This window comes from Eurypyga helias, unplaced genomic scaffold (genome assembly GCF_000690775.1).
Source record: "Eurypyga helias isolate BGI_N326 unplaced genomic scaffold, ASM69077v1 scaffold22528, whole genome shotgun sequence".
Lineage (NCBI taxonomy): Eukaryota > Metazoa > Chordata > Aves > Eurypygiformes > Eurypygidae > Eurypyga > Eurypyga helias.
In genome coordinates this window covers 18137-39280 of record NW_010269178.1, presented here as the reverse complement: position 1 = coordinate 39280, position 21144 = coordinate 18137, and the positions used below count along the sequence as shown (strand labels likewise).

Below are 21144 nucleotides of genomic sequence, written 5' to 3'. Positions count from 1 at the left end.
AAAAACCCCAAAACCAAACCCTTTTACATATTTATTTTTCTCCTTCCTTTCTTTCCCCTACCTAAATTTATGCTTTGAACACCTTGAGGCTGTCTCTTGTCTGGTAGGGCACAGTGCTACCGCTACATTTTCAAACTCATTAAAAAAACAACCACTGCAAAAACTTAACTGCCCCCCAAACACTTGCTTTGTGCTGAAGCTGGTTCCGAGTTTGTCTCTCCTAGCAACCCTATTGATGGGATTGGCACTTCCACTTCTGCCTGCTGTGCTTGGTTGTACTGACTGTGCACTTTTGGTAACTAATCAGGGATCTAAATGATAGCGAGACCAAGGAAAACCAGGGATAGGGTAGTCACGTGCACGTGCTTCTGCCCTCCCTGGCTTGGTACCATTCACAAAATGTAAAAAATAAAGAAAGAAAGAAGAAAAAAAACCAAAGCAAACAGAAAACCCCCACAAAAACCAACCACCAAAACCTTAGGTACCTGCCTGTCAACATGACAGTACCTTGTTCTAGGTGTGACACCAAGCAGGAAGAGGCAGGTATAACTGAGAACAGGGTTTGGTGCACGTGAAGTTGGAGATGTCTGGAATTTTTCTGAGCCTGTTTGCTGCTCTTCTCCCTTCAGCCAGCGCCAATTTATACGTCAGAATTACATGGCAGTAAAAAGCCACGGGGGGAAGTATAGTAATATGTTCATCGCTGGTGTGAGCAGACGGTAGAGGAGCTGTATCACCCATCTCAGGCAGAGTTTTTGGGCTCGTGTCTGATCTTGCTTGTGCCGAGTAGTACGTCGTGCTCCCAATAGTCCCATGGAAATCCACTGGACTCCTTATATGGCTGTAGTATCTGTGAGCCACCATCAGTTCCTGGCCCTTTGGTTTCATTCTTTCTAACTTGATGTGCCGCTTAAAAATCTTCTTGCAGCAGCAGCTTGGGTTTTCTCAGAAATAAATATCCTCGTAACAGCCTTCTGAAATGCATAGGGGAACCTTGCAGACGTAAATATCTTCAAGTCAGAAACCCGGTGCAGCGGCGTATGTGCAGCCTTTCCCATCGTATCCCATAGGGCGCTAATTGGCTGGGATGCTCACCTACCGCACAGTGCTTCTACGTGGCTTTCTCTCCGTGTGGTTTAGTTACTAAATGAATTAGCAACCGAAGGCTGAATGGGAACTGTGCCTGTCCGGAGCTTTTGCAAAAATTCTCAGGCCAGAAATGAACAGAGGAGCCTAAATTTGGGAAGACATTTTTAAAGTCTTGGCCCAACATTTGTAAGTGCTAGACGGTGAACACATAACTTAGGAAGAACTACTGCATTGGCAGGTGATTTTTCTGCCAAAACTGTTTGGAATTCAAATCCAGCTTCTGCCCTACAAATACTCTGCAGGACTCTCAAGGGGAGCAGATCCATGAGAAGAATGAGGATAAATTGCTTTTATTTTTGTCCAAAATGTATGTATCTCTCTCTTTGCTCCTGAGTCTGGCAGAGGTTTTTCCCAGTCTAACAAGAAAATGTTGTGGGCCCCAGAGGCAGAAAATCCAAGGTAAAACGGAAGTCAGGTGTAGTTGGGACTGAACTGAATCATAACCAAAGCTTTTCATGAGATTGGCCAATTAAAAAAAAAGTGTATATCTTTATAAACCTTTTTTATTCTTAGTTTTAAAGTGAAAAAAAAAAAAACACAAACCACAACTAAAAGTAAGTGCGACTTGAAATCTCAAATTAAATTTGGATCCCCTGAGATTTCTACCCAAATCTGATGGAGCTGGGAGGTCTGAATTGAAACATCTGCATTAGCACCGCAAAGTTTCTGTTGTCTTCCCTCCAGACTGCCACGGCATTAGGAATGCTCTCCTTGTCTTTGCAGCCGTGTCGTGCTACGGTCATGCTGTGGAGCTTATCACCACTATGGGAATAAAAAGAAGGATTTGCTGCTCTTTTCTCGACATCTTCCACATAAAAGGAATCTGTGGCACTTTGTGTATGTGGATGCCCGTGTGATGAGAACATTGACGAGTGTAGGTAGAGAATCAAGTTGCTTCCCCGTGGGTAGAAGGAACTGTTAGCACTGGCTTACGTTTTTAAAATTTCTTCGTGCCAACCCTTCAAAGAGAGGAATAAAGTCTGGTTTAACGGGTAGCCAGCCATGCTATGTTCTTAATTTATTAACGTCTTTGATGAGAAATCTGCTATCACGAAAGTTCCAGCAGTTTACCGGCTTTGTGAAATGGATTATAGGAACAAGCGTGGAAATAATTGTATTTGTCTCTTACGAAGCGGTTTGTGTTACTATGCCTATTTTGTAAGGCTCTTAAGAGTTTGCAGGAGAAAAAAGAAAGGTTTACTTGCTCCTACACTGTTCTGATAGCAACTGTATATCATCGAGGATGTTGGGTTGTGGCATGAAAATCTGTGTTAACCAAAGTACTTGAAAGCTAATTGTATGAACTACTCAACAGTCACAGGGAAGCGAGCAGCCTGAGGCAGCCCCTTGTCTTTCCTTTAATGGATTAACTTTCTCAGTGCAGATCTTGATTCCAAATAGCACATCTGCTGTTGATACAACGAAGACATTAAGTACAACTAGGTGTATGTCTGAGCACTGTCCGTCACTGGAATGCCATGCCTGGCGGAGAAGCTAGGGAATTCTGTTAAAATCATCTTCCTGTGTCCTCAGTGGGACTGCTGTTTCTCTGAGGTAGACTTTACAGAAGTGTGGAAATTTAAGGTTTGGTGTTTTTTTGAGACATGAAAGGAAAATATTTTTGAGGAAGAAAGAATTGTATGTCCTCCAACAGCACCTGGATGCGGAAGGGAGCCAGGATTAAGTGACAACAGATCTGCCGCTGCTCTCTGGCAAGAAGCAAACCCACCTAAATCTCAGATCACAAATGCTCACAAATAAACCTGACCTGTGTTTAAATGGACTAACATTCCTTCTCCCATCCCCGCCACCTTAAGATCACCTTGATTCTTCTTAACAAGCTGCTGCTTCGAGACAAAGCCGAGGCGGCCCAAGCCGTCTTGCTTTCCCAGTGTCTCGACAGTCGAGGCGTTTAGGCGTTGTCGTAGACTGCCGCTTGTAGCGTGTCTCCTGTGGTCCTGTGCAGGTCAGTGTTCAGTGGTGCCTGCCTCTGTGTTTTGGGGAAAAAAAAAACAGAGTGACTTCACTTTGCAGGAATATATATGCTGTGTGTGTGATGAATTTGTGCCTTTTATAACTGTAGCATTTTCTCAAGTGCCTCTGTGGTGACTGTCTCCCTTGGTTTCCTTCTTAAGTTCCCTTCACAATAGGCACTGCAGATATTTTTATCTGACAGCTGTGAACTTTTTTTAACCTTAATTTGAATCAATAAATATTGTCATGTCACGTTTACTGTTTGAGGCTTTTCTTTGGTGGAAGCCCCTTCTGACTTGGTTGAGAGGGTGAGTATTACTTAGTAGCGCAACGTTTTCCATTTCGTACTGAAGCCAGTGAGGTATATTCAGCTTTTCTCAGTAAAGACAGCTCTGTAAAGAAGAAGGAGAGAAGGATTAAAAAGACCAAGCCCCCAGAAAGCCAAACAAAAGCCCCAACCCCCAAAAAACAAACACCAAAAAGCTCTTGTGCTTACGCATTAGTTTTTGTTGCTGTGGGTGGATTTGGAGCGTCCCCAGCGTGGACATGCCTCTCCCACAGCACCCTGTTTACCAGAACACATGTGGGCAGGGCATGTCTTACAGCTGCTCACGAGTCAAAGGCAGGTGGTACGAGGCTGTAATGAATGTGAGAAGAAACAGACCTTGTACCAAATACCGTGTGGTGCAGACACTAAAACACTGGAAAAAAAGAGAGACAGGAATCATTGGCTTAGTTTCACTGGGCAGCTCAGTGTCAGTGCTAGAAAGAGAATGTAACCGAAGAACCAATCTGGCCTTGGGAAGGGGCCTGTGTTTCACAAAAACATGGCCTATGAATGCTGGAAGAAGTGCAACCATCCACGTGAAAAACGTGTCAAAAGCAGGCAGTGCTCTCTGTGTAGGCTTAACTTTCAGGATTGCTTAAAAACTACAAAGGAGCATAAATACCATGGACGCCAATATCCTCGACTCATCCTTTGCATGCCCCATCAAGCATCCGTCCGGTAAGAAACGTGTCGGCACCAGCACCGCGTTTCACAGGCCCCCCGAGCAGCGCGCGGGCGGTTACGACTCTTCAGCGTTGCTGCCCTGGGTCAGATTCGAGCTACCTCGTTCACCCTTCGTTCAGACGTACAGCGTGGTGTCCCGGAGGAGGCGCTGAAAAGGTACCGTTACCGTTGTTACTAGTATTTCTTTCTTTACCAAGCTTTCAGGGTGCATGTCGAAGACACTCTGTCAGCCGGGGGGGCACCTCGTTGTTTCCAGCAGTCTGGCGTACAGAAAATTAATTTGGAGAGATTAATACAGGGGAAATGCGTTTGGTGTAACATCTGTAGAAGATACTGATACAAATTCCTGGGAAACCAATTAGAAATCCTGCTCACTGGTCAGGAGAGGGTAGGATGTCTTAGCAAATTGCTTGGGTAAGTCATACAAAACTCACTTGGGTATGAGAGCTGAGGATCATTGTTTCCTCTCACCTTATGTAACACTTGATTCATCTGAAGCAAGTCCCCGAAAAGTTTGAGGGAATGGCAAGTTTTGCCTTCTGGCTCAAGGCAGGATAAATCCCTCCTGGGCCTGTAGAGCTGCCTCTGAAAATAACCCATCCAAGAATGAAAGGCAAAACTGGCTTCAGGCTGTACAGAACTGGGATACAGTTGAGTACCTGCTGGAAACAAGGTGAAGCTTTTCAATTGATTTAATTTAAGCCGATGCATTAAAGCCCGAGGGTTTGCAACCTCGTTTGAGGTGCTTCTGTCAAGGGGGCTGCCCAGACATGGTCTTCGTCTGGTGTGTGGGGAGAGAAGGGCTCCTCGCCTGAGGGTTCAGGCCAGGCAGGACTGGAGGAGTCCGATGGGTATGTCCTTCTCCTTCGCTTTCCATGTAGGAGGATACCTAAGTTGATGGGCTTTCTAACTTCAGTGTCTCGGTTATGTCTTTCCAGTACCTGAAGGGGCTACAAGGAAGCTGGGGGGGACTTTTTACAAGGGCCTGTAGTGACAGGACAAGGGGTAACGGGTTTAAATTGAAAGTGGGGAGGTTTAGGCTGGATATCAGGAAGAAGTTCTTCCCAGAGAGGGTGGTGAGGCACTGGAAGAGGTTGCCCAGAGAAGCTGTGGATGCCCCATCCCTGGAAGTGTTCAAGGCCAGGCTGGATGAGGCTTTGAGCAACCTGGTCTCGTGGAAGGTGTCCCTGCCCATGGCAGGGGGGGTGGAACTAGATGGGCTTTAAGGTCCCTTCCAACCCAAACCGTTCTGTGATTGTGTGATTCAATACATGGGATTAACACACAGCTAACGCATGCGTTCTGCTTGCTCTGCAAAGATGTTACCAGCTCCCTCAGATGTTTTCAAAGCGCACTTGATATTTGCCCACCCAGAGAGCAGCTCAGGAGGCAAAACACCGCTGCCTTGTGCCTTTCAGACATCTGAGGGCACCCTGTCCATCCTCCAGCTGCTGCTCTGAAAGGCAGCAGCTCTTCCAGAGGCCATTTGTCCTCAACCAGCCCTGCGCAGGTGGCACGGACGCTCTGGTTACCCAATGGGGCAGGTTCCACTCCCCACCAAGTGCTGACGGGATTTAGGTACTTGAACGCTTAAATCTGTGAATCTGATGTGACGCAAGCTACTAAACTGCATGTTAATAGGGAGCTGCCCCTCCAATATGTCAATACGTGGTTAACGCATGGCTGCCCTTTACACAGGCAGGCTGTGCAGTGGTTTTGTCGGTCACTGGGAAGAAAAACAAAGGGATGATGTCCTAGTCAGTTAGAATATTAGCAGTGTTTGCTAGAAAGGCCTTCGGTTAGCAGCTGAGTGCCAAGTTAAGCTGTAAAACACCTGAATAAGAGGGTTGTAAGCTGATTTTAGTCTGGATGATTCGTGCAGTCAGTAGCAATAAACTAAGGGGAAGCTAGGCCAGAAAAAGCTCAAAAATTAACTTTAAATAAGCTGTGAAAAACACACTAAGGGTCTTGTCCACTGGGTTTTTACCCAGTGTCATGCTGGCTCATCCCAGTTTTCCATTCTTCCTTGTCTTGCTGAAAGGGGTAAGCAAAGTCTTTTTGAGTTTTTACATCCATTGTAGGTCACAGACAGTCCCGCTCTGTGTTTTGACAGAACGCGAGAGACACCTCTTCTAATTCACAAGTAAAGGGTTATCGGCTTTCACCCAGGGTTGGTTTTTGCTGTGTGCACAGGGAATGTTCTGTTAGCAGTTTTTACAGTCCCTCCTTAGCGGAATGGCCCTAACTAAATAATCAATATCCATCCAGCTCCATCCACTCTGGCATCTACAGGCTCTGCAGACTCCCTGCCCCCATCCCCACCACTTGGAGGTGGAGGAAAAGCCTCATCCAAATTCAAGCGATCCATTCATCTGACCTTGGCAGAAAGGGTCTGAGGAAACACAGCCTCACCTGCCCCAGGGCGTGATATCTTTGGGTGCCAAGGGCAACTTTTGGGGGGGTCTCACCAAGTGCCATGGCCCTGCAGCAGCAGAGACTTGCTGAAGAAATGCTGGAGGAAGCGGGACCCTGCGGAAACACCAGCCTTTGGCTGACTGGGTTTGCCAAATAGCCCAGCTCGCTCCCGCACCGCCGTCTCGTGGGATTCGGCGCTGCACTCGAGTATGCTTTGACGCCTGGATGTGGAGGAGGGGAGTAACGGAAGAGCATTAACGATGCGCCGAGGCATCCTTCTCAGCTCGGGCTGTTCACTCCCAATTTGCATATGCTCCAAGTTGTAAGAAACCACTTTGCACAGCAGCGTTGCATTTAGCAGAAATTACATTATAATTTCAGATGTGGAAACGTCCATTCCAGGTGGGAGGCAGCGAGGTGTCCCCATTGGGCTGCGCAGTCATTATCTTAAACAATTGAAATGCATACTTGCACCTAATCAAAATCGAGGGGAGATGTTACTCCAGCCTCCGCTTGCCAATTCTGCCCAAAGTGGAACAAGAATATCACACTCAATTAGAAACTACGTTATTTCCCGATAATTTCTTTATGAGCTGGAGTGTGGTCAGAGTGCTTTTTCAGAGGTTTCACGTTTGAGACAACACCTCTATCTACCTCTGCAAAGTACACTGCCCCCCAGAGAAACCCCCCTCTCAGAGGAGGGGAGCATCCAGGCGCATTTAGGATCCGTGCTCACACTTCTTTTCCAGCTCCTTCACGCTGCCAAGCAGCAGCCAAAACTTCACTGCCCTTCGGAGGAAGCCCTGCAGTGCCAGTGCAGCGGCCACCTCATCTTCCCAGTTTCTGCCAGGGGCTGGCTGGTGCCGGGATGCAGGGATGGAGCCTGCCTTTCTCTGCTTCCTCCAGTGTGGCATATCCGAGCTTGGAGATGGGTGAGAACTGGGGTTTGAAGCTGGGGACTTGCACCCCTTGGTGTGCTTCCATTCCAGAGTTTGGTATTTTGGGTACCCGGGCAGGAATGGGAAGCAACAGTGCGGAAGTGCCCACTGAGACCTTTCTGCAGATCGAAGCGCTAAACGTCTGCCACGTTCTTGTTTGTGTAGGCAGCCAGAAGGCGGCAGCCGGTATTTCAGCCCTGAGCCCTGCTCTGCCGGCCACGCTTCAGCCCAGCTGTCGGCAGCTGGAAGCTACTAACAGTATGGCCAGGTCACGTTGGCCTGTAGTGACAGGTTTAAACTGAAAGTGGGGAGGTTTAGATTGGATATCAGGAAGAAGTTCTTCCCGGAGAGGGTGGTGAGGCACTGGAACAGGTTGCCCAGAGAAGCTGTGGATGCCCCATCCCTGGAAGTGTTCAAGGCCAGGCTGGATGAGGCTTTGAGCAACCTGGTCTAGTGGAAGGTGTCCCTGCCCATGGCAGGGGGGGTGGAACTGGATGGGCTTTAAGGGCCCTCCCGACCCAAACCGTTCTGTGACTCTACGCCTGTCTTACACTGTTTGTGCTTGGTGAGGCCACAGGCAGTGCAAACTCAACCCCTCTCTGGTCTGTTCATGGTTATAGGCTGGGGCACACCACATCTCCTGGGACCCCTGGAAGAGGTGAGGGCAGCCCTGCCTGTAGCACTGCTCTGCTAAGGGTGCCCTTTCCTCTCACAAGTAACGTGCTCTCGCTTTTGAAACTTTTTCCCTGCTCCTTCTGTGTCCTGGGAAATTCTGTCTCTGTTATGTAAGATGAGGCCAAAAAATCCCCGAAGAGAGCAAGAAACAGGGAACAGAAACTGGGAAGCCAAGTGCTACAACTGAAGAGCAGAACAGGAACTGTGACTGGAGCCTGAGGCATTGACTGCCAAGTGCAGGAGCCGAGTGGGAAAAGAAGAAGTTCCAGCTCACTAACAAAGAGCACATTTAATTTCCCATTCTGGATTTTCACCAAGATGAAATTTGCTTTCTCTGTGTGTGTGTGGAAAGCAACTGTTGCAGGGAACATTTACAAAGCCAAGTTGTTTGCTTCCAACTGCTCCATGGAAGAGAAACCCAAAAGGAAAAGAAGGGAACTGACTAAAATCCCGTTTCCACGGAAGACGACTCTCTGGATTTGCCCATTTTTCTATTTCTCAGTGCTGCCGTCAGGGGCCGGGAGCCGGACTCTGCGCAGAGAACGTGAGCGCAGTCCCCAGCTTGTTGCCGGCGGGGTTTCTGGCCAGGGAACGCCCTTGCTGTGGGGCAGCAGGACCTGGTGAATGGGATGTGGGAACCGAGTGGTGGGAAAACGGCACATTCCGGCCCGTCAGACTGCTCAACGCTGGCGCCTCCTCCTGGGTGGTGTTTTTATTCTGATAGCTAGTGCTAATCTGTGCCGGTGGCTGGGGGTATGTTTGATCCTGGGAAAAGAGGTTCACAGATTCACAGGGAGGTAGGGGTTGGAAGGGACCTCTCGAGATCATCTAGTCCAACCCTCTGCCAGATCAGGATCACCTGGAGTAGATCACACAGGAACAAGTCCAGGCGGCTTTGGAAAGTCTCCAGGGAAGGAGACTCCAGCACCTCTCTGGGCAGCCTATTCCAGTGCTCTGTCATCCTCCCAGGGAAGAAGGGTTTCCTCACATTCAGGCTGAAGATCAGGCGTGAAACCGGGCGCTGGATCAAACGTGGATGGGAAAGTATTGCTGGTGGACAGCTATGGAAGAGACCAAGCACGGGCTGCAACCACCTGCTTGCCCAGAGTGGATTTGGAGCTGGATGTTCCTCTAGCAACCCAGGTGAACCTGGCAAGACCACCCCCGCGCGAGGAGCACGGCGGGAGGGACGCTGCCTGACCTGGGGGAGGTTCACATCCCCTGCGCCCAAGCATGCAGCCCCCCCTTTGCGATGGTGGCCCCTTCCCAAACCTCTCACACAGTGGTTTTCCAATCAGGGAGGGCCTGGGTTGTCAGCTCCCGTGACAGGCATTTTGGAGGTTGTGTGACAGGCAGGTGACAAGGGCAGGAGAGCCTCGCTGGGCCGATGGTGCAGAAAGGCCAGCCAGCTGCTCCTGCCACATCTCCTGCCCACCCAGCTCCTGGTCACTCCGCCACCCACCCTGTCTCCAGGTCCCTGTCCCTGTGGGACGTCTCTGTGCCAGGGAGGGGGGAGCCCTGCTGGCCCCCACAGGCAGGAGCTGCAGCTGAGGGGAGAGGGGCAGAAAGGTGGAAAGCACGGAAGAGGTGGTTTTCCCATCCCTTGGTGCCAACTTCTAAGGCTCTCAAAAGTGATGGAAGGCTGTGTGCGACACACTGGGAGGGGCTTGGGCACAGCTGCTCTGGGACCTGTAAGCAAAACCAGCCATTTAATTAAAAAAGAGGCAGGTTCTCTCACATGCAGCATCTCTGCTTGGGCATTTCGGACCACCTGACCTATCTGCTCTGTGCTGCTGCCTGTTTCACTGCCGGTATGAAGGATTAGTTGGGGTTTTTTTCTCTCATTCCCCTCTGCTGTTCCTTCTGCCAGTGCTTGCTCCAGTCACCGCTTCATCAAACAGCCTTTTCCTTTGCGTCTTTCCCATTCCCAGGCATGTCAAGGCAGTTCAGGTCCCACCCTGGTGCTGACGGATTTGGGGTGGACCTTGGCCTCTCCCGACCCACCCCTTACTTCCAGAGGACAGAGCATCATCTCCCACCTCTGCCGAGGGAGTGCAGGGCTCTTCCTCCAAAAACTGGGGCACAGAGCACCCCTGGGGAGGGAAGGTCACCAAAGACTTTCCCGCTCCACGGCCTGGGTAAGGAGCAGAAAGAGGAGTTTCCACAGTGCTTCAGCCTCAGGGTTTTCACAAGGGCAGCAGCTCGCTTGGTGCGTTGTCAGCAGCGATAAACTCGGTCCCCTCCTGTTTTGAAATCGGTTTAAGATGCCTGGCTGCTTAAATATTAAGCTAAACGTTTAAAAAGGGAAACGGTTCCGATTGTAGAAAGGGCATTAAAGCAGGGCCAGTCTGTAATCCCTGGCAAGTGCTGCCCTTTCTCCGCGGCAGCGTGGTGCCTGGGAGCTGCAGGAGTTTCAGAAATGCAGATTCTAATCGTTTGCCGCCCACCGCTCCCACAGCAGCGAGATGCGCTTCTTTCCCGACGAAGCGGGGAACGTCACCGTACCGGGGCCTGGTCAACAGTTTGAGACGAGCTCAGCTGAACCGAACTTGCACTACAAAACCCAAACAGGTCGCAACAGGAACGCCCGGGAAGAAGGGGAAAAGCGGAGCTTGTTGGCTCACGGGCGTGTTCTGGACGATCTGGGGTGCCTTCTGCACGTGCACGCAAAAGCTGTGATGTTCAGATGTCAAGTTTAAAGTCAACACAAGAACGAACAGCTCTAAATGCCACAAATACACGTACAGATGAATATTTCTGAACAGACAGGGACAGCGTTTTTCAGGTGGTGGAAATATCCCCCTGGGGCGTAACGTGCGGAAGCGTTTTGTACCACAAAAGGCTTGTCAGGAGCAAGGCTGCACTCCGGAGCCCAGGCCTCAGGCACGGCCCAGTGGCTGTGCCAGGCTGCGAGCGCAGGGCGGTTCTTCTGCACAAGAATCCCTGCCCGCTGACAGCCAGAGCTAAGTCAGCCCTCAACTGAACCAGCAGCTCACATCAGCCACTCTTCCCCGCTTAAAATGTTCCTGAGGTGGATGCTAAACCAACCTGTCAAAAATCCTTTAAACAAGCATTTAATACTACATTTGAGCGTGTTCAAAATCCAACACTGCTGCTTCCTTTTTACTGTTCTCTCCCTTCCAGTGAGGGTGATTTGAAGTGCACATGTAAGTCCGAGGTCGATGGGAAAATTGAAGCTGAAAATGTAGATAGTCTTCTCATAAACAACCTGTTCAGGCTTTTTTTCCTCCCTGGAGAATCCAGCAGCAGCTGGCTGATCCTCACATGGAAAGGCTGCCAGCACTGAACCAAGTAGCGCAGGGAACACGCGCTGTCCATACAACCCGCTCCATGCGGTGCTCAGCGCTGGCACCATGAGCACCTGCGTACACCTGATGCCACGGGGCTGCCAGAAGCACCCCTTCCCTCTGGAAACAGCTCCTGGGTTGGAGCCCAGGCTGAGACTGATCTGCACCTACGGTGTCTACGAGGCCTTTCATACAAAGAGCTGAGAGGACGCACGGACGTGGCTGAAGCAGAGGCCAGGAGCAAAGTCTTCTGGGGTAGAGAGGTATTTCTGCTGGCACGGACCTGTGGTACCGAGCAGAGCAAGGGTTACGGGATGCATGTGATGCGCCCAGCGATTTGACACGCCGGAGAAACACCACCTTCCACAGACTCAGGAAAAACGACGCGAGAAAGAGTCTGAATACAAGTTTATGGAAGAGCTCCTCTCACCAAGGTTTCGGGACTACCGAAAGGCACATTTCACCCGTGCGGAACGACAGCTGGGGTCACAGACACAGACAACGCTCACATGTCACGGCAAAAAGACCGCGGAACGACGGCACCTCGTGAAACACCTATTCCAGACTTCAGTAAAGCACTAAAGTGATTATTTTAAGTGTGTCATGTACATAGTAAAAGCAGAACAGGCAGATGCATCCAATCACTGTAATTTAGAAGGCTGTAATTCAGCCCCAAATATATTTCTCCTTATTGGAGGAAGGCTGTACAGATTAGGAGCAAAAGTGACAGGGAGCCAGGAAGCTGCTGCCATTTGGAAAAATCACAGCTAGCGTCTGCCACGCGTCAGAGGGGCTGTAACTTCGCTAACTCATTTCGCTCTGCTTCGACAGCCGAGTGGCTGGGCTGGATCAGAAGCTCTGGGAAGTATCCGACAGCCGCGCTGTGGCGCCCTGCAGCACCAGTATTTGCTCGGTGGCAGGCGGAGTCCACCTGCACTTCCTCTCTGGCCGTTCAGCAAGCTGCTTCGTGCTAATTCCCTCTTTTCATCCAGCTCGTGGTTAAGTTTTGCGTTGCGGTGATTAATAATTAATCAAATGCATTTTAAAATTAATTTGGCAAGTCTACGTCTGATTGGCATGCTAATCTCTTCCGTGCCGCAGGGATGTTATGGGAATAACCTTGGATGCTCTGAGCTGCTAATCGAGGTGGGTATACAGGGGCATTTGTTATCTCGTGCAGTAAAAAATAAAGCAGTGAGTGGAAACAAATGCATTCTCCAAGGCCTCTTTGCCTTTCAGGAAAGGCGTGATCTGCATTTTGCCTTGCCCGTATTGGGAATATACCACAGATACCATCATGTCCAATCAAAACCAGGGGACAAGGGAAAGGCAAATTTGAAAAACGCCCCCACGGTTGATTTATTTCTGTTTAGCTGGTAGCAAGTGCAGTAGATTCGATGCATTAATTGTGGTACTATAAAGAAAAAAATCACAAGGAGAACAATTCTTGCCCTTTCCGGCTGTCCGTGCCACTTCCCTCCAAAAATAACACTCATCTGGTAAGAGGGAAGAAGAGGGAGTAAGTAGCTTCCACTGGACATGTGATCCCCACTAGTTTCGACTTAGTAGTCCTTTTTTATAGGCCAGCAGCCCTGCAGCAGCCACTGAGGTGAAACACACGGTAGAGCTAAGCAGGCACAGCAGTCCTGGCACGGATGGCAGGTTCCTCTCCCAGAAGGTGGTGGTGAATGGTCGGGCTGGGACATCCTGGGGAGAGAGGAGACAGTATCAGCGCAGGGTCTCCCTCATGGCGTGAGCGGGGAGGTGGCAAGCATCCCCCCAAAGCGGGGGACATCACAGGTTTTCCCCCAGGACCAGATCCAGGGAGGGGAAGGAGGGTCAGGGCTGTGAAACGCGTATTTTCTGTTGTCTGTGGGACAGTGAAGGTGGAGCTACTTGTGACTGGGAGGAGGTTTTATCTGGCTCAAAACCATGGCCTGGAGCTGGGCAGAACTAGGGTGATTGCCTGCATTTTGCAGTCCCCCAGGCTTTGAGATCCTTGTCTCTGGCTCTTGGCCATCCACCCCTCAGACGGGGTAACAATGTTAGTCAGATGAGTCAAAAATAAGAATACCATCAGCCTGTGAGGTAACCAAAACCTCGCCACAGCAGGCGCCACAGCCTGAGGGGTGCACACCTGACCGGGTGACAAGGAGAAAGTTCGGCTTACCTTTGACTCTGGCTCTGGCATCCAAATTTCATTCTCTGAGATCCTCCCCATACTGTGCAATATCTAGAAGAAAAAAACAATTTGTACCAAATGAGAAAAAAAATTAAAACCCACCCTACTTCCCGTTTTGTAAAAGCAGAGCAAGTCAGAGCACAGTGACATTGATAGAAGGCCTAACTAAGGATAAAAGGAGAGTTTCACAATCATTTGCAAAAAGCAGGACTTCACGCAGAAATCCACAGGTACTGCAGCTTTTCCAGATGTTTATTTTAAATTTTATTCTGAGTACAAGTAAAAATGCTTTTTCACATGACAGTTTGAGAAATAGGAAGGTGAGGTTACTGCCACATGCTCGGGACGCAAAGCCTGTTAGGAGTGGTGCTGCTTGGATCTCAAACTAGAAAGGGGAGGGATGCAACTCTGGAGCTTTCAAAGTCTACAATTACAAAGTTATCTCTTGGCTATTCAGGCAGTACAAAGCTCACAGAGGAGTTCTTTTGAGAATAAACTGATTGCAACAATCATGAAGGTTCTCAGGGGCAAACGAATGTCTCCAGAAGAGACAGCTCACTGTCTTTGTAACTACTGCTCACAGGCAGAGAGGAAAGAAAAGAGACATTAGGTGACTTGAAACAGGGCAAGTAATGAGGATTACAAGGTGAATATAACGTTCTGTCAAATGGAAGCAAAGGGCTGATTTTCCCTCAAATAACAGCTCCATGGCTCTGCCATACAGCAGCTGTAACTGTAATGTACACCCTTTCATGGTGTTTTTTTCCCTCCATCCAGACAGTTGTAATGGGATTTCACTGTGACTGGGAACCCAGCCCAATGCATGTCATTCTGAGGAGATTTAGACATCGTCAGAGCTGCCCATTACAAATTCATAAAGCTGAGCTAATGGTATTCTCTCATAAAAGAAGAGGCAAAAGGGATAGATCAAAATGAGAACAATGCTCAGATTTCCAGATTGCTGCAGAGGAAAGAGCTGCGAGCATTTGTAATGACTTAAATTACTTTTAAAACATGAGAGTGATTAATTTGCTAAGGATTGAGATAGTGTATCGAAGGGCAACATCAGGTTGGGGGTTTTTTCCTCTAGACATGAAGTATATGGCATAAGCTTCGTTTTAAGTCTCCAATGCAGCAATACACTGCATAATGTTCTGATTTGGGTGAGACTCTTGGATTCCCTCTATTCAATAACCAACTAAGTTAAAAAAACAAACAAACAAACCAACCCCAACAAAAACAACAAAGGCTTTTGTTCACGTCCTTTTCTGGGATTCTTCCCTGTCCATTCCAGGAGCCTCTGCACAATTACAGGGTGTGATGCATGAAATCAGATCTCCCCCCCCCCAAGCTGTACTTAATCCTTTTTAACCTTTTAATAGAGATGTTGAAAGCAAACCAACGGTCTGTACCTCTCTGGCTGCCCTCTCTCCTGCCTGTACGGCCCCCTCCATGTATCCACTCCATTGGGTTGCTGTCTCCGTGCCAGCAAAGTAAATTCTGTCAATGGGCTGGCGAATGATCCTTCAAAACAAAAGGAGAATGTCAGATGACAAGTAACAGGAAGGCGATGATCCTTCTAAAAGCAATTTATGGGCTCTGATGAAGCGCTCAACTTCAGTTCTCCAGAATTCCTGCAGACAGGGGCTGGGAAGCATGGAGCAACAAGCTGTGGCCGCAGGACGACCTACTTGCTTCTGTACACAAAACCCAAGGTCTGACAGAGAGAAAATCTAGAGGCATAAATCAGCGTGCCCAGCTTCTGTGCAAAATAATAGGAGCCTTATTTCAGTGCTGGGATAAAGGATAATCCTAACAGCCCGCAGAAATGCAGCGCAGCTGATAGATTTAAGTCTCCTCCACGGCAGCTTTGTTGTTATCCTGCCATCACAGTGGGATGTGAGTGATGTTTTTGCAGCAATGGGTCACTAATACCAGCTGCTATTTGGAGGCTGGACTTGGCTGGCTGCAAGTGCTGCCAAAAGGGGACGGCAGCTGAAGGCCTCCACATTCAGGGAGCTGCATCTGTCCCGTAGGGTCATATACGCCACCCCCTCAGCCGTGCCAAGCTGCACAAGCATCCCGGTCAGCCCGGCCAGAGGTAATGAGTTCCCTTCCCCATGGAGAGATGCGCTTGCTCTAAGGGCTCCCATCTAACTCCCCGATCAGGTTTTCCCTGTCTGCCTGACCCCAGCTTCCCCAGGTCAGAGTCCTCACCCCTCAATACCCAAGTGTTCAGATAGATTACAACAGAAGAGCCCGTGCACCAGACGACTTCTTCCCACGCACATCTTGGCATGGTGACAGGGTGCAACTCCATGATGGACATGCTAAGGAGCTCACGCTGCGATGTGCTACGTGGTTTGTCTGGTCTTTGGCTACAGATACAAGATTTGTTTGGTTGTTCCCACCATGTGCTGGGCTGTGCCTTCCGCACGCTTTTCAGTGTTAGTATTAATCAATATTATTTAACACATTCCTTTAGGGATACAGCAATTCTGCACAGGGAAGGCACGGGAGGCTCTGCTGGGTGGCAGGAGAGAATGAGTATTCATGTAAGGGTTTTGTGTCTTCCCCTCGTGATGCGACTCAGTGGCCTTCACCAGAACCTGATGCTCCAGCTACACAGTCAGTGGAGACTCTTCAGATCTGCCCCAGCTGTGCTCTCAAGGTCTCAGAAAGCATTAGAGGGATCTATTGCAAACACGGTGTGGCAGCAACTGTAGGTAACCTAGTGGGGAAAGTTTTCCTGGCTCTAGCAGGTGCCCTTCTGACTGTGCTTTGTTTCCTTGAAAGTCACAAGAGAAACTCTGCTCTTGGTAAAGTCAACAGCAGATCCTTGTTAGCTGGGGAGTAGGGGAGCGGAAAGAGGGTCGGAGTTCTCCCAGTATGCTACATATGCCATAAGTTTGTTGCATAAGGTATATCATTGTACGTGAGCTCAGGAACATAAATTATAAAGCAAAGCATTCTCTGGTTTACCTTCCATAAGAATACATTATGCCTGGTGGGAAGTAGGTTGTGTAACAACCCCCTGAATACTGCTCCATGCTCCAGTTCTTTTCTTCATAATGCACAGGCTGTAAGTATTAGCAAACGTTAGAGAGTGAAACAGTGGCAGAGAAATTAGAAATAAAAGACAAATTTCCTTTGAAGAGGGTGGAAAAACAGGCTAAGGGTATCTGTCAAAGGAGTGCCATGTCATCTGGCTAATGCCATCTACCCACAAAAAACAAACCTTTGCAAGTTTACAGAAGCATTAGCCTCCCATGGGGAAAAGACAGGACAAATTAAACCATGCACTGCCTTCTCTTTTCTTGTAAAGGGTGAGACTGGCAGCTCTTTTCTTCCTGTACTAAATGCTGCTGCCCTCCCCTTGGGACTACAGGTTGTATGGCACAACATGCAATTTTAGGTACACATTCTAGGTACCAGGAATTTTGGCCTCATCCTCCAAAACAAAGGAACAACACTACTGTACAACAGAGGCGAAAACAAGAATTCATCTCTCACGTGTAAAGCCTCTTCCATCCCCATTGCCTTGGCATATGCCTCACAGATCTTCTTCTTCCTATATGGAAATAAAATCAGTCAGACAAAAAAGGTGGGGAAAAAAACCTCTCAGCTACTGCTCTTCTTCATTTAAAAAAAAAAAAAAATCACATTTATGGCAATACATTGAAAAGAAAGTTGGCTTTGGCTTTGTTTTTTAAGTCTGATTTCAAATTCTTAACATACATATTTCAAATGCTGATGCCTAAATGCGACATCCAGAACGGACCCAGGGAATAGGAAATTAAGGTTGATTTTGGCAATGAGCTCTAAAAAAAATAAATCTTTGTATAGTTATTTTAGGATGCCGAGCCAATTCATTCTCATGTTCACTGGTGTAAGACCAGAATAGAAGCAACATAAATCAGTGAAATCCCTACAGATTTACTATAGCTGAGAACAAAATACGAGCTGGAGAATCCTACTCACATTCCTAAGCAAAACTCCTCTTTCACTTGCATATGTACCAAAAATCACATTTAGAAAGTTCTGTTTGTTCATTTCACAGACCAATGGAGAAATTATACTGTCATAAACACAGAGGTTTAAACACTTTATCACCTAGTCTGAATTTGAAGAATGTCCAAAACTACATGAGTTTTGTAGTGCTCCCTATATCCGTGGGGTGAAGCATCGTTCAGTGGGGGATGCAGTCTGGGAACGTCTTTGGAAATATCTTCTCTGTTCACACAGACACACAGAGCTGGTAAGTCATAACATGGCAGAGTGGTCAGGACTTGGAAATTTAGAAACACACATAACTAGATGGATATTAGCATTACAGTCTTGGCCTGTTTATGCTAAAAGCTCAATTTTTGCTCCAGTTTTCAGTATCAGAAGTTGCACTGAGCATGTGTTTATGTGCATATGCACACACATATCCCCACACACATTCCTGTGGGGAAGCATCCCAGAGAACTGACTTATTTCTGAAATACATAGAGTTTCTGAACTCTTACCTCTCTTCCTTACTGAGATGAGCCAGCCTAACAGCCTTTCTGGTCAGGATGAAACTGAAAAGAAAAATATGGCATATAAATATCATGCAGTGTCAGCACCCTGGCTGAGTCGCAAGCTCTCGCTTGAAACAACTCTAAAAACATGCAGGCAAAGCACTTTACCGGTACGTAACGGGCTTGCCATTTTTTCATCATGCCTCATCACTTAATTATTGCAGGTCACATGGGCGAACAGGCCTGTGCAGGGTACCCTGTGGAGCCAATTGACAGGGAGAGCACGCATTCCCAGGGGACAGGGACAGTGGGCTTGCCTGGCAGCTACCAGATGAGAAAGATGTGGCTGGCAATTGCGTTTTCCAAGCTGGCAGCACTAGCCCCATTTTGCTCTGCGGGAATGAAGTCTCCATCCCCATCAACTCGGGAGAGTAATGTTATACCCAAAGTGTGCAGAGAGATGACAGGGTCCAGCAAACTAGGTTGCACTGCCTGCCCTTACCTAGGTCTTACCCAAAAGGACTGAGACCCTCTGTTTTCTTGAGCTTTTGAAGTCTCACAGACAGCTGGCCATACCACCGACCGTGTCATTTGGTGCTGATGGGACCCTGCTGCTCTGGCAGACTCTGCACAGTGTCATGGACCAGTCCTGTAAGAACTGGGATTAGTATTTATTCAGTTTGGAGGAAACAGATTCGATGATTAGTTCATCTGACCTTTGTGGAGATACCCCGGGGATGAAGTATGTTCCTGCAGTCTTTTAGAATGTTGCATAAATCCACAAGGAGAAAGCAGGAAACTGTTTACCATATGGGATTTGGAGAGGGCTTATTGCTCTCAGGTCATGGAAGTTTTTAAGCCTTGAACACGCCCATAAACATGTACAGTTCACTAGAAGTGGCAAGCTTTCCTTGCCAGGTACTTAAAGAGTAGTTGCCTGACATTTCTAGTGGCCTTTTTTGGCACTCTTATCTCAGATTACAGTGGAAACATTTGTACAGGTTGTTTGTTCATATTGGCTTAACCTATTTTAAAAGCCAGTCAATGCTGTCACATATTTTCCTATCTGTTTGTCCAAGCCACAACTTTTTTACTTGGCAGTTTCTCCAGAATCCCAATTTCTTCACTGCACAGCTGCTGCTCTGCTCAACCACCAGCCAATGTTCATTGTCCCACCTCAGTTCAACAGGGAGGGGAGGCAAATGAGGATTTCTTGGACAACTGCATTTCATTTTGGCCCAGGAGCTAAACACAAGGCCCAGCATAAGCTGGCTACAGGCTCACAAAGCTAGGTAAGAAAGGGATTTATTTCTAAATCTATTCTGCAGCAAAAAAAAAAAAAAAAACCAACCATTATCTCAATGCTTAAAATGAACTACAGCTGAATTCAGCAACTCCTTCCCAACCAGCTCCTTGCTAGTAGTCTACTTGTAGCAGAAGCTTCACCTAAAAACTTGTACAGACTAGAGAGGCACAAGAGGCTTGTCAGAAGTGCTCTCCTCCATCTATCAGACTCTAGGAGTGGGCACCACCGACGTGACCTGGCCATTGCCCCTCTTCCTTCTTCCTCCTCCTCCCACTCCTTCATACCAAAAGAAACACACATCTGTAAGTATGGGCTAGAAGCTCCTAACCCCATAATAGCAGGGAAAGATCCATCAGGTTTCGTGTCATCTATGGTTATTCCAATTGGAGACTCTTCATCCTCAATGATGAGGGAACCACAATAACCTAAAGGGGAAAATGAAAACAAAACAATTGTTAGAGAAACTTATTGAAGCTCACTGCTTCTGATAGTAATGAGAAAGGAAAATCATCCATAAAAGGAATTGTACTCCATCAGCTGTAACACCCACAACTTGTCTGAAACATTTTTTGTAACAGTGTCTCTCCTCTCTTCCCTCTGACTCTGGGAAATTCTGTATACAGACTTACAAAAGTAGTATTTAAATTCCATTATTACTTCGCAAGGAATTTCTGTGGCTTGTTGCAAGTGGCTTTGGCTTTCTATACTGAGGGCAATAAACATTAAAAATAAACAGATAGAGCAAGAACTACAACCGTCCATTCCACGAGTAATTTTGGCCAAAACAACAACAGCAACAACAAAACCCAGTGTAATTACATCTGGTCGCTGTGGGCTCAAATTTACACCCTGCACTGATTTTGCTGACGATAAAGACTGTCAGGAACGGTGTCCTGTAACAGTAATGCAGTAGAAGCATGTTTTGCCTAATCTAACATCATGTTTCAGATGAACATGCAAAAAATCCCATATGGATAACAACATATAAACCTGTCTACATTTTTTTCTAACCCCAATGGGTGGTTTACACCCGGAAACATGCACAATTCCATTCTTTCACTTTAAGAAATATTATCGCCCAGTGCAACTCTCAGCATTGTTACACAGGAAGTGGAAACAAATCTGTTCATACAAATAGTTCTGGACACGGTGTCGACTAAAGCTGAGAAACACATGATGTTGCAGCACATGGAAACATTGAGTTAAACAAAAAAACTAACCTACTTCTTCCAGTCCTCTGAGATATCAAGTCTGTAGAACAGAGGATTAAAAACAGGGAAAGGCCTTGCTTACACCTTAAGCTCTCCTTGTCACGCTGTAAATTCTCTTTGGCTGCCCTAACTCTGTCCCTGGCAGGGAGAAGTGGGGGCCTGCTGCTGCAGGGTCACTGCTTCTGTGCACTGCAGGTTTCAGCAACACTTCCCAGGAAACCTTGCTTGTTCTCTCTGTCGTCCCTCCTCAGCTAGCAACAGTGAGGTTCAGGATCCTGTTTGGGTCTGGACTTATCTTTGGGACAAGGCGTACACTCAGGCTTGGAGGAAGAGCTCTCCTTTCTAAGGAGCTTTACCTTTCACTTTCCTGTGTGTTTGGTTTGGGGTTTTTGCACATTTAACCCCTTCTTGTATTTATTTCTTGACAGACATCAGAGCTTCAAAATTCATGTAGCTTGGGGGTCCCAAG

At 47.8% G+C, this 21144-nt stretch overlaps 1 protein-coding gene across 1 annotated transcript in view; it reads right to left on the bottom strand.

The window, feature by feature from the left end:
* Nucleotides 1–12792: 12792 nt before the first annotated feature.
* Nucleotides 12793–21144, bottom strand: part of LOC104514363 (amine oxidase [flavin-containing] A-like) — a gene marked incomplete at its 5' end in the record, with an annotated part of 24932 nt that continues 16580 nt past the window's right edge. Inside the window, 7 exons of the mRNA XM_010158024.1 lie at nt 12793–13178; nt 13642–13704; nt 15066–15177; nt 16636–16733; nt 17167–17224; nt 18165–18218; nt 19793–19889. Of these exons, the coding sequence (XP_010156326.1) occupies nt 13023–13178; nt 13642–13704; nt 15066–15177; nt 16636–16733; nt 17167–17224; nt 18165–18218; nt 19793–19889 (638 nt within the window). The remainder of the gene's footprint in view (nt 13179–13641; nt 13705–15065; nt 15178–16635; nt 16734–17166; nt 17225–18164; nt 18219–19792; nt 19890–21144) is intronic.